General features: G+C 38.1%; 1 protein-coding gene across 1 annotated transcript in view; it reads left to right on the top strand.

The window, feature by feature from the left end:
• Positions 1–3,439, top strand: part of CEP152 (centrosomal protein 152) — a 93,374-nt gene extending 89,935 nt beyond the window's left edge. The window contains exon 28 of the mRNA XM_050797117.1: positions 3,020–3,439. Coding sequence (XP_050653074.1) covers positions 3,020–3,072 — 53 coding nt within the window. The 3' untranslated portion in view covers positions 3,073–3,439. The remainder of the gene's footprint in view (positions 1–3,019) is intronic.
• The last annotated feature ends 9,696 nt before the right edge of the window (positions 3,440–13,135 follow it).

The raw sequence follows: 13,135 nt of genomic DNA, 5'->3' as shown, positions 1-13,135 counted from the left end.
TACATATAGGGTGGTACTCCACAGATTATTTATAACTGAAGTGTGAGGCAACCTACTAGTGGAAACAGGCTTCCCTTTCCCAAGGAGGGGATGACGACAAAGGAGACAGAGCTAAACACAGTTGTACCCTGCTAGTCTCCCTCTCCTGCCTACGGCCTCACTTCTTCCCTTCCTCCAGATCTTCCCTCTGTGCCTTTCCCAAACCACCCATCCTGCTTCCCCACCAATCTTGTTCCTCTTCTTCTGTCAATCAGTCATTCAGTTCTTTGCATCTACCTTTTTCACCTTCATCCCTTCTACCAGGTCATTCTTCTGGATTCCCTGACTTTGGCCCTTCCTTGCCTTGCCTTCCAGGTCCTCTCTTTAACGGGAGTGGAGGAGCTGCCTGTGTCATTGGGGGTCAGAGAAAGACAAGAGTCACAGAAAAACTGAGTCTGGAAAGGGTAATACTGAGCTAGTGGGGGTGTACAGGAGGCACAGGGACTGGAATGAGAACTGTGTTCCACTGCCTTCCCTGCCTGCCCAAGTGTAAGAAGTAGTGTTATCAGGGTTCAAACAGAGAAGCAGAACCAGTAGGAGATAAAGATGACTAATCTGGATAGATAGATATTAAGGAAGTTACTTATGCAATTGTTGGGGCTGGGTAAACAAGTCCAAAGTCTACAGAAGAGGCAGTCAAGAAGGGAAGAGCACAAGCAAGCTGGGACCCCATGTGCACAGGTCAAAGCTACTGTCCACAGGCAGGGTCTCTGTTCGTGTAGGGCCTTCCAGCCAGTTAAGTCAGGCCCACACAGGATAATTTCCCTAATTAAGGATCACCTGATTAGGAACTTTATTTATACCCACAAGTTCCTTCATCGCAGCACTGACATTCGTGTTTGATTGCATAACTGACAGAAGCATGTGAATGCAACAAAATGGCTGCTGTTTCCCTTCCATCCCCCAACTCTTGCAAGAGAGTATCTCTTGTAGCCCAACCTGGGCAGAACCTATTAGCAAGGGAATTCTGGGGAATACAGTTTAACCCAAACAAGTTGAGCCACTACAAAATAATCAGAAACAGTTACCATAATGGGCAACTGCTGGGCAAATGCCCCAGTTCTTGCCAGGCCAGACTCATCCTAGAGGAACCTGCAGCTGTGGGCCACTGCACTGCTGCTTCTGCAGTGCTCCTTTATTGGTTGCCCTTAAAGAATGGTATAGTGGAAGCAGAACATTCCAATATGCCCTCCCTCCTTCCCCAGAGCTCCCCAGCCCTTCAGAGTAGCACTTCAAGGAACAGTTGCTGAAGGGGAAGAAACTTCTGCTAATAATAATAATAAGCCTTTTCATACATGTTAGAATTGGAACTGTAAGTCAAAGTGGAGATGTTACAGGAATAATTTTGCATCTGCTTGTCAACTGTTTGCTCCTCCAGACCCTCTCTTCATCCTCTCTACCCGTCTCTAGACTTTGGGGCTCATCCTCTCTCCAGCTCCCAGTTGGGTTTGGTCCCCGAGTAGCGCTGGCAGGAGATAGGAGGGAAGAAGAAAGTGGAGTCCAGCTGTTTAATTCCCTGGCTTTAACCGTGCAGATTACTTTGGGCTGCCCATGTCCCTAAACTGAAGGGAATTCTTGCTTCAAGGCAGCCTCTGTCCACCAGTGCTTCTCAAGCTATACATAGTGAAGGAACAAGTTTTGTTGTTTTGTTTTCATCACCATTTCCTTATGGGCTTACAGTTGAAATCAACTAATTAGGATTTAAACTCTTGTCAGCTGACTCTAAAGTTAGTGATATCCATTCTTTATCATTTTGTAACTACTAGGAAAGTCAGAAATGTAGACACACTCTAGAAATACAAATTTGGAAAACTTTGAAGAGGTGATGAATTTACTATGTTAAAATTATATTTCTTTAAAGTGGAAGTAGTAAACCAATGGGCCTGGGTCTTTAATAATATTAATGTGAGGGGACCCCCACCTAAGGACTCTTTCTTTCAGCTTTTGGAAATCAGCTCTTGGGGTGGTACAAAGAACTTGGAACAAAGAACTTGGAAATCAGCTTTTGGGGTGCAAATAACTTGGAACAAAGACAACGTTCTGCAGTCTCTTTGGATATTGAACTACTCAAGGATCAGGAACACTGCAGTCGCTTTTGCCTTTCAGTGAGAACAGTGCTCAGAAGGAAGCTTCTCTTCTGAATTAAAGTTTAGGGGATCTTTTTGGTCACCGTAACTTAGTTATAAATAGAAAGAAAACTAGAAATGGAATGGGCATGTTTATTTTAAGGAACTGCTCTTGTTCCATTAGTAAGTGGCTTTAAAGAGTACAAAGACTCCCTAGCCTTAGGTGTGGGGCTTTATTCCACAGAGCAGAAGACTTTCACATGGATTTGGTGATTCCCTCACATCTTTGGGTTTTAAAGCAATCAAGTGGGATTGATCAGAAACAATAGACATAAGGCAACAGTTGCAAATATAATTTATACAGGATACCCAACTCGAGTTGTGGTATGTTCTCACTTAATGTTTTACTCCCCTCTAGTGGATTTTTATATAGCACATGATACCCTGAGTATGGTATAGGATAGCAGATTTTAGGGGAAAAAATGGTTTTGCAGTATGTTTAAAGCATGTTTATGTTTTGTAGAATTTCTGTACAAGTCTATATAATTTTGGAGATTAAAAAAAGGTTGACTGGGCGCGGTGGCTCACACCTGTAATCCCAGCACTTTGGGAGGCCAAGGTGGGCAGATCACAAGGTCAGGAGTTTGAGACCAGCCTGGCCAATATGGTGAAACTCCGTCTCTACTAAAAATACAAAAATTAGCCGGGCATGGTGGTACGTGCCTGTAGTCCCAGCTACTGGGGAGGCTGAAGCAGGAGAATAACTTGAACCCAGTTGGCAGAGGTTGCAGTGAGTCAAGATTGTGCCACTGCACTCCAGCCAGCAGAGTGACAGAGCAAGATTCCATCTTAAAAAAAAAAAAAAAAAAAAAAAAAGGTTAAAGGCCTGTTAGTTCACTTTTCCCATTTTGCAGGTGAAGAAGCTAAGTCTCAGAAAGATAACTCACCCAGGATGACACAAGTATAAACTTGATTCCCATGGCAGTAGAAAGCTTACATTTACCCACTTAGATGATCATCAGTGGAGGAGAGACTTATGCCTGGAGGAACTTGGAAATCAAATTCCGTAAGTATATTACGGGTGGTTGGTACTATAGGAGGGGAGGGGTTTGCATCAGGAAGGGAAGGTAAGTGTTAACAGGGAAACGTAGAGATGAAAGTATTGACAATGCAAGCTCTGAGTTGCTTTCCTTCTTGCTACTGCCAATCGGTGCAGCATCTGCTTAGAGGTGTCCTTTGGCTTGGAGACCTCCCTAGTCTATATAGTCTGAATTCTTGCTGTGTAATTTTTAGTTTTGTTTCATTCTCCTTAAATTTTCACAACCATTCTCCAAAGAATTTCTACTTCCTTCCACTCTCCTAAATAAATGTAAAGTTTTACTCTTTTGCATGAAAAGTTTTCGTTTGTAATATGATACTAATATATATATATTTTAAAAACTTTCTTGATTATCAGAGTAACTCTTGCTCATTGTGGACAATATGGTAAAGTATTAAAAAGAAAAGTAAAATCTCCCACAATGATGGTTCACTTTAGGAATGTCTGATTAAGCTTCTGCTAGACTGGTCCTCCCACGGATAACAACTATAAATTCTGGGCAAAATAAAAAACAAACAAAAATCTACCTGGAGACAATGGAGCCTGAACAAAATGAAATTTATTCTGGAGGGAGGTTGGCATTTGGGAGAAGGGAATGGTAAAGGGTAGATTTCCTGTGTCTTAACAGCTCTTTGCCTGAAGGCAGACCACAGTTGGTAGCTGTGGTAGCTTAAAAGCCCATAGAAAATTGGGAGTCTTTCTGCTCTAAGGAATCAGAGCACAGAATTCAAGGCAATTGTAGCTACTGGAAAGTGAAGGGGGAATCCTAGCAATTATAAAACCAGGAAAGAGAAACCAAAAATTGCTCAAATCTTTGTTGATCCATGACTTCTTCATGGATGGACCAGATTCCAAGTAGCTTCCTTAAGAATAAAATAACTGAACTGAGATTTGGGTTATTGCCCAAGAGAGAAGAGTTTACAGTTTTAGTCTAACTAAGTCACTTGCCTGCTAAAACCAAACAAAATAAAAAGTAATACTCTTTGAAGGAATATAACCAAATCCAGAGTCTTCTCACATAATTTTCACAGTGTCTAGGATACAATTCAAAATTACTCAACATAATAGAAAAAACAAAAAATGTGATCTATTCTCAAGAAAAATCATAGTCAACACAGACCAAACCTGAGGTGATCCAACTGTTGAAAGTAACAGGCAAGAATTTTGAAGTAGCTATTGTACACATGTACAGCGATGTAAAAGGAAATATGCTTACAATGAAAGAGAAGATAGGAAATTTCAGCAAAGAAATAAACCATGAAGAGAACCAAATAGGAATTCTTGAACTAAAAGTTAAATTATCTGAAACATAACATTCACCATGGGCTTAATGGCAGAAGGAGATGACAGAGGAAAGAGCCACTGAACTTGAAAATCGAATCAATAGAATTATCTAATGTGCAATAGAGTGGTCAAAGAAACTTAACAAAGAAAGCAAGCAAGCATTAAGGATTTGTGGTACAAAGCCAAAGGTTTAACATATGTATAATAAGAGGCCCAGAGAAGAGGAGAAAAAGAAATTAAACAAAAGAAACATTTTAAGAGTTAATGGACAAAATTTTCCTCTTTTTTTTTTTTTTTTTTTTTTTTTTTTGAGATGGAGTCTTGCTCTGTCACCCAGGCTGGAGTGCAGTGGCATGATCTTGGCTCACTGCAACCTCTGCCTCCTGTGTTCATGCCATTGTCCTGCCTCAGGCTTCCGAGTAGCTGGGATTATAGGTACCTGCCACCACACCAGGCTAATTTTTTGTATTTTTAGTGGAGACAGGGTTTCACCGTGTTAGCCAGGATGGTCTCCATCTCTTGACCTTGTGATCTGACCGCCTTGGCCTCCCTAAGTGCTGGGACTACAGGCGTGAGCTGCCATGCCTAGTCTCCACTTTTTATATGAATTATAAATTTACGGTTTAAAAAAGCTCAGCAAACTCCAAGTCATAGCATAACCAAAGTGCTGAAAACCAAAGACAATGAGAAATTTCTGAAAGCAGGCAAAGAAAAACAACAAACTATATATAAGGGAACAATGATTTGAATGACCACTGAAGTCTCATCAGAAACAATGAGACCAGAAAACAGTTAACCAACATCTTTAAAAAGCTGCAGAAAAAAATCCTTAAAAAAAAAAAAAAAAAAAGGGAAAGGAAGAGAAGAGGAGAGGGGAAGGGAAGGAAAGGTAAGCATCAGAACTAGTAACTAGAAAATATTTTTCCTCTGTTTCTTTAAAATATATATAACAATTTTAAGCAAAAATTATAACATTGTCTCATGTTTGTAATGTATATAAATTTAATGCATATGACAATTATAGCATAAAATAAGGGATGGAGGTGACTGATAAGTGGACTATATGGTTGCAAGTGTTCTATAATTTACATGAAGTGATATAGTAATATTATATCTTGATAGCAGTTTGGATTACACAGATGTTTGCAGTAGTCAAAACTCAACAAATGTACACTTTGGGTTTGTACATTTTACTCAGGTTTTACATTTTACTTCAGGTTTGTAAGTTTTAACTTGAAAGAAAAGTACTATAGACAATGTTGAACTCTAAATATTAACAATACGGAAAGTACTGAACTCTAAAATGCATGCTGAAACATTTAGAGGGAAGAGTTTGGATGTCTGCTATTTATTTGGAAATACTAAAAAAAATAAGAGGGATTGATGTGGATAGAGGGATCAGTAGACAGGGGATAAAGCAAGTATAGTAAAATATTATTCATATATTCTAGGTGGTAGGTATGCAATGGTTTACTGACAAATTATTTTAACTTTGCCATATGTTAGAAAATGTCTGTAATAAGGCCAGGCATGGTGGCTCATGCCTGTAATCTCAGCACTTTGGGAGGCTGAGGCCAGAGGATTGCTTGAGCCCAGGAGTTCAAGACCAACCTGGGCAAAGTGGAGAAACCATGTCTCTACCAAAAATACAAAAATTAGTCACGTGTGATGGTGCATGCCTGTGATCCCAGCTGCTTGGGATGCAAAAGTGGGAGGATCGCTTGAGCCTGGGAGGCAGAGGTTGCAGTGCGCTGAGATTGCGCCACTGCACTCCAGCCTGGGTGACAGAGTGAGAACTTGTCTTAAAGAAAAAGAAAAAGAAAATTCTATAATAAAATGCCAGCAATATGAGGTTAAAACTGCATTTATAAAGATTTACAGTAATCTTCTCCTTTTTTTTTTTCCAATGTAATATTGATATTTATTGCTGGCTCTAGGAAGACTTTAACATGGCATTAGGACACATTTTTCAAACCCAACTATAAAAATAAACATAGGTTTTAGAAATGTTTTTAATACAGAAGTTACTAAAAAGAAGAAACTCCCAAAATTTTATCATTCCAACAGCGTCACTTTTAATATTTTGGTGAATTATTTTTCAGTATTTTAAAACATGAATATATAATATCTTTCATCGTGGTGATTTTATTATGACATTAAATATTTTTATAAAATACAATGTTTTGTTTTGTTTTGTTTGAGACAGGGTCTCACTTTGTCGCTCAGGCTGGAGTACAGTGGTGTGATCACACCTCACTGGAGCCTCCCCCTTTTAATGGCTTAATTGTCTATAGACATTATATTATTTGACCTGAATGAAAATATAGAAATAAGTTAACCTCTTATTTGACATGTAAATTGTTTTCAGCCTTTCACATAAATGTTCACATAAAATGAGGTCGTAGAGCAAGAATTAAAAGGGGATCAGACTTCTCATTTGCAACAAATAAAATTAGAAAACAGTGGAACAGTGCTTTTAAAATTCTGATGGGAAAAAGCTTTCAATTCATAATCCAGTACTCAGCCTGCCAATTTAATAATAATGCAATGCCTTTAAAAATTTACTCTTTCCAGGTTCAATAGCTCACACCTGTAATCTCAGCCCTTTCAGAGGCTAAGGTGGGCAAATCACTTGAGCCCAGGAGTTCCTGACCTACCTGGGCAACATGGTGTAACCTCGTTTCTACAAAAAACAAACAAACAAAAAAAAACCAAAAATTAGCGTGCACCTGCAGTCCCAGCTACTCGGGAGGCTGAGGCAGGAGGGTCACTTGAGCCCAGGAGTTCAATGCTGCAGTGAACCGTGATCATGCCACTGCACTCCAGCCTTGGTGACAAATCAAGACCCTGTCTCTATTTAACAACAACAACAACAAAAATTACTCTTTAAAAAAAAAAAAAAGCAACTATTTTGGGATGTACTTTCCCAAAACAAGTTGGCAAACAAAGAAAGTGGAAGACAGGATCCAGGAAACAAGGATGGAATGCAACACAATGGAAAAAGGAAGGGAATTCCCAAAGACAAAAAGGAAATTGCCAGGGTGGTTGTGAAGGGAAGTTCCAGCAGTACAGTGATTATGGAATGCAGCCCATCTAGAATCATGGAAAAGAATGGAGATACTCATGAAAGAGAGTTCTTGAAGAAAAATGAAATGTATAGAATACCCAGTGAGTTTGAACTTGAGCGAATAGTTTTAGTTCTGTTGGGAAACTGAGGATGTAATGATGAAATGATGATGGATGAAGTTTTCTCAACTTAAAAAAAAAAAGTTGAGGAAATGTAAAAGGCAGTATTTTTTCCAGAGAAGGAGTTGTACATGGAAATAAATATTATCATTGTATGCTGTAGGCTTATCCCTGAATGATAGTTATTTTATCATAATAATGTAAACATGTTACACTCCTTAAAAAAGAATAATAAAGCTATATTGAGATTATCAGGGAAGAAAAGTGTATGTTTGTGGGGAGAAGCAGGGTATGTATGAGCAAACTCCTTATTTTCTATAGTTGAAAATAAATAGATAATATCTAAAACTAAAAAATATTAAGAAAAAACAGTATAAAGCTGTTATTTAGAGGCTGGATGTGGTGGCTCACACCTGTAATCCCAGCAATTTGGGAGGCCGAGGCAGGAGGATTGCTTGAGCTCACGAGTTTGAGACCAGCCTGGGCAGCATGGTAAAACCCCGTCTTTACAAAAAAATACAAAAATTAACTGGGCAGATAGTACATGCCTGTAGTCACAGCAACTTAGGAGGCTGAGGTGGGAGGATGGCTTGAGCCCAAGAGGTTGAGGTTGCAATGAGCCAAGATGGCACCACTGCACTCCAGCCTGGGAGACAGAGCCAGAACTTGCCTCAAAAACAACAACAAAAAGATGTTATTTAGAAATTTGGAGCTAAGCATGTTCTCACTTATAAGTGGGAGCTAAATGATGAGAACACGTGGACACATAGAGGGAACAACACGCACGGGGGCCTTTTGGAGGGTGGAGGGTGGAGGGTGTGAGGAGGGAGAGGATCAGGAAAAATAACTAATGGGTAATCAGCTTAATACCTGGGTGATGAAATAATCTGTACAACAACCCCCATGACACAGTTTATCTATGTAACAGCAAACCTGAACTTGTACCCCTGAACTTAAAATGAAAGTTAAAAAAAAAAAAAAAAAACATTTGGAGGTAAATACTAGAAACCAGCTAAAGGGATTGAAAGTTGCCCTGGGGGACAATACATTGTTGCCCCGGGGGATGAGAATTGGACTAGAAAAAGCTAGGCTAGAATTTTGCTGTTTTTTCATTATGTCTGCTTTTTATTATGATTTTTTAAAACTCTCAATTATGGGAGAAGTGTATATATTCCACCAATCCAAGCTAAGGCACTTCCAGGTTGCAAAAATCCCTGAGTAGGGCTTGCAAAACTTAACCACATCATCCTGAAACTCCACATAGTTTCACTGTGTGGTTATACAATAGTTTTTAGCAGGCATGGTCACCTAGACCTGACATCTGGGTTCTGGGTAGGATTTCTTACACCATCATCACAAGACCCATCCCGTGACATTGCCCACAGACCCTAAAATAATGACTAATTAGCTCAGATGTACAGTTGAATTCCTGCTGTGAATTTGCAGGCATGCTATCCAGTTAAAGGTTGGGAGGGGCTGAGAGGGCTGCCCTGGGACTACCACATTCCCCCTTGTGGAGAAATTTAAACAGAAGCTAGATAAAGGCTTCAGGAGGATGTTGTAGAGACTTTTAGGTTCAGGATAGGGTTGGCATAGATGGCTGTGAAGTCCCTCCACCCTGAGATTCTATGAAAGACTTTCTTCTTCAGGCCTTGCTTAGAATTGCTGCAAGTTAGTATTTAGGGCAAGGATTAGAACCCAGGAAGAGATGTGAATTATCTCTTTACCTCTCTTAGTTTTTCTAACAGCATTGAATACATTGAATATATTCCCACTGCATTTCAAATGTTCCTAGTGTGTTTGAAAAGCACGTGTATTATCCATTGTTGGCAATCTATGTTTTATATGTGATCATTTGATAAAACTTGACAAATGTATTGTTCAAATTTTAATTTCTTGCCTGTTCAATTTGTCAGTTGTTTTAAGAAGTATGTGAAACTCAATTTCTTCTTGTAGTCATCTCAATTTTTCTTTATATATTTTAAGCCTATCTTATATTCATGTACATTTAGAATTCTTATTTCTTCCTGATTTATTAAAACTTTTGAAAACTATGTAGTGACCTTTGTTATCTTCACTAATATTCCCCTCTTTCATTTATAATTAATACAGCTATGCCAGATTTTTTTGTTAGTATTTTCCTGATATATTTTTTCCATCCTTCTACTTTCAACCTTTCTGTCTTATGCTCATACCTTCCTTCTGGGGTTATTTTCTTTCTTTCTGATGTACTTGAGAAGTTCCTTTCCCACTGTCAGCAATGGACAGATAATCTAGACAGAAAAGCGACAAAGAAACATCAGACTTAAACTGCACCACAGACCAAATGGACCTAAAAGTCATCTACAACACATGCTGCAGAATACACATTCTTCGGAACTGCACATGGAACATTCTCCAGGACAGAACATGTTAGGCCACAAAACAAGTCTTTGCAAATTTAAGAAGCTAGACATCGTATTGAGTATGTTTTATGGACAAAAGGGGTACAAATTAGAAATACACAAGAAGAAAAACTTCAGAAACTTTACAAATACATAGAAATTAAACAATATGCTCCTAAATAACCAATGGGTTAATGAAGAAGTTAGGAGGGAAATTTAAAAATTTCTTGAGACAAATGAGAATGGAAACACATCACACCAAAACCTGTGGGACACAGCAAAAGCAGTTCTGAAAGGAAGTTTACAGCAATAAATGCCTACATCAAAAAAAGAAGAAAGATTTTTAATAAACAACATAGTGATGCCCCTGAAGGAACTAGTAAAGCGAGAATGAACTCAACCTAAAATTGGTAGGAGAAAGGGAGTAATAAAGCTCAGAGCAGAAATAAACAAAATAGAGACTAAAAAAACCACAACAATTCAAAAGGTCAGTTAAACAAATAGTCATTTTTTTTTGAAAGATAAAATCAATAAACCTTTAGCTAGACTCAGAAAAAAAGGGAGAAGACTTAAATATGTAGAATCAGAGATGAAAAAGGAAACATTACAACTGATATCATAGAAATACAAAAAATTGGATGACAGAGGCTTGGCAGAAAATTAAAGAAATAAAAATTTTAAAAAATACAAAAGATCAGCTGGGTGCAGTGGCTCATGCCTGTAATCTCAGCATTTTGGAAGGCAGAGGCAGGAGAATCACTTGAGCACAGGAGTTTCAGACCAGCCTGGGCAACATGGTGAGACACGCCCCCTCCATCTCCACAAAAAATTAAAAAATTAGCCAGGCATGGTGGCAGGTGCCTGTAGTCCTAGCTACTGAGGAAGTTGAAATGGGAGGATCCCTTAAGCCCAGGAGTTCCAAGCTGCAGTGAGCTATGACCAGGCCACTGTACTCTAGCCTGGGTGACAGAGTGAGACCCTTTCTCTCAAAAAAAACTTTTTAAGGAGTACAAAAGATCATAAGAGACTTACCCCACCCCCGCCATTTTGCCATGCCTTTATAAAAATCGCAGATCATAAGTGACTATTATGAACAACTATATGCCAATAAATTTGACAACATGGTCGAGAAACAGATAAATTTCTGGACGCATACAACCATCAAGATTAAATAAAGAAGAAATAGAAAATCTAAACAGACCAATAATGAGTAGAGAAATCAAATCAGTCATAAAAAGGCTACGATCAAAGAAAAGCCCAGGATCTGATGGCTTCGCTGCTGAATTCTAACAAACATTTAAAGAAGAAAGAATACCAATCCTCCTCAAACTATTCCAGAAAGTTGAAGAGGAGGGAATACTTCCAAACTCATTTTACAAGGCCAGCATTATTCTGATTCCAAAACCAGACAAGAACGTAACAGAAAAAGAGGAAACTACAAGCTGTAGCCCTGATGAACACAAATGCAAAAATCCCCAAGATACAAGCAAACTGAATTCAACAGCACATTAAAAGGATCATTCACTGTGATCAAGTGGGATTCCTCCCAGAGATACAAGGATAGTTCAACACATGCAAATCAATATATGTGATGCACCACATTAACAGAAAGGGCAAAGCCATATGGTCATTTCAACCACTGCAGAAAAATCATTTGACAAAATTCAACATCCTTTCATGATAAAAACTTTCGACAAATTAGGTATAGTTAGAATGTACCTCAACGCAATAAAGACTATATATGACAAACCCACTGAACATCTTACTGAATGGAGCAAAGTTGGAAGCTTTTCCTCTAATATCAGAAAAAGACAAGGATACCCACTTTTACCACTTCTATTTGACATAGTACTTAAAGTCCTAGCTAGAGCAATTATACAAGAGAAAGAAATAAAAGACATGCAAATTGGAAAAGAAGAATTCAAATTGTCTCTGTTTGTGGGCAACATGATCTTATATATAGAAAGCCCTAAAGACCACCAAAAAACTGTTAGAACTAATAAACAAATTAAATAAAATTGCAGGATACAAAACCAACATACAAAAATCAGTAGTATTTCTATACACTAATAGTGAACTATCTGAAAAAGAAATCAAGAAAGTGATTCTATTTACAACAGTTACCAAAAAATAAGTTACGTAGGAATAAACTTAACAAAGGTGAAATATCTCTACACTGGAAACTATAAAATAATGATGGAAGAAATTGTAAAAGGCACAAATAAATGGAAAGATATCCTGTGTTTATTGACTGGAAGAATAAATATTGTTAAAATGGCCACACTACCCAAAGCAATCTACAGATTTAATACAAACTATCAAAGTACCAATGAAATTATTCACAGAAATAAAAGAAACAGTTCTAAAAGTCAAATGGAACTACAAAAGATACCAAATAGCTGAAGCAATCCTGAGCAAAAAGAACAAAGCTATAGGCATCACACTACCTGACTTTAAAATACACAAAGCTATAGAAACTGAAACACCATGGTACTGGCATAAAAGCGGACATATAGACCAATGAAACAGAATAGAGAGCACCTTTGGGGAAAAGACAGTCTTTCCAATAACTGATGTTGGGAAAATGGGATATTCACATGTTGAAGAATAAGACTAGACCCCTACCTCTCATCATATGCAAAAATCAACTCAAAATGAATTAAATACCTAAACGTAAACTTGAAACTCTGAATTTACTAGAAGAAAACATAGAGAAAATGCTTCATGACATTGGACTAGATAAAGATTTTTTAAATAAGACCTCAAAATAACAGTTAAAAGCAACAAAAGAAACACATAGGCAAAGGGGGTTACATCAAATTAAAAAGCTTTTGCATAGCAAAGAAAAGAAACAGAATGAAGAGGCAACCTATGGGATGGGAGAAAATATTTGCAAACCCTGTACATCTGACAAGAAGTCAATATCCAGAATAAATAATGAACTTAACAGCAAGACAAAAATAAAAATGCAGATAAAAAATGAACCAAAGACCCGAATAGACATTTCCCAAAAGAAGATATCCAAATGGCTAACAAGTATGTGGAAAAATGTTCAACATCACTAATCATCAGGGAAA

Source organism: Macaca thibetana, chromosome 7 (assembly GCF_024542745.1).
Source record: "Macaca thibetana thibetana isolate TM-01 chromosome 7, ASM2454274v1, whole genome shotgun sequence".
NCBI classification, from domain to species: domain Eukaryota; kingdom Metazoa; phylum Chordata; class Mammalia; order Primates; family Cercopithecidae; genus Macaca; species Macaca thibetana.
This window is presented reverse-complemented; position numbering and strand designations above follow the sequence as displayed.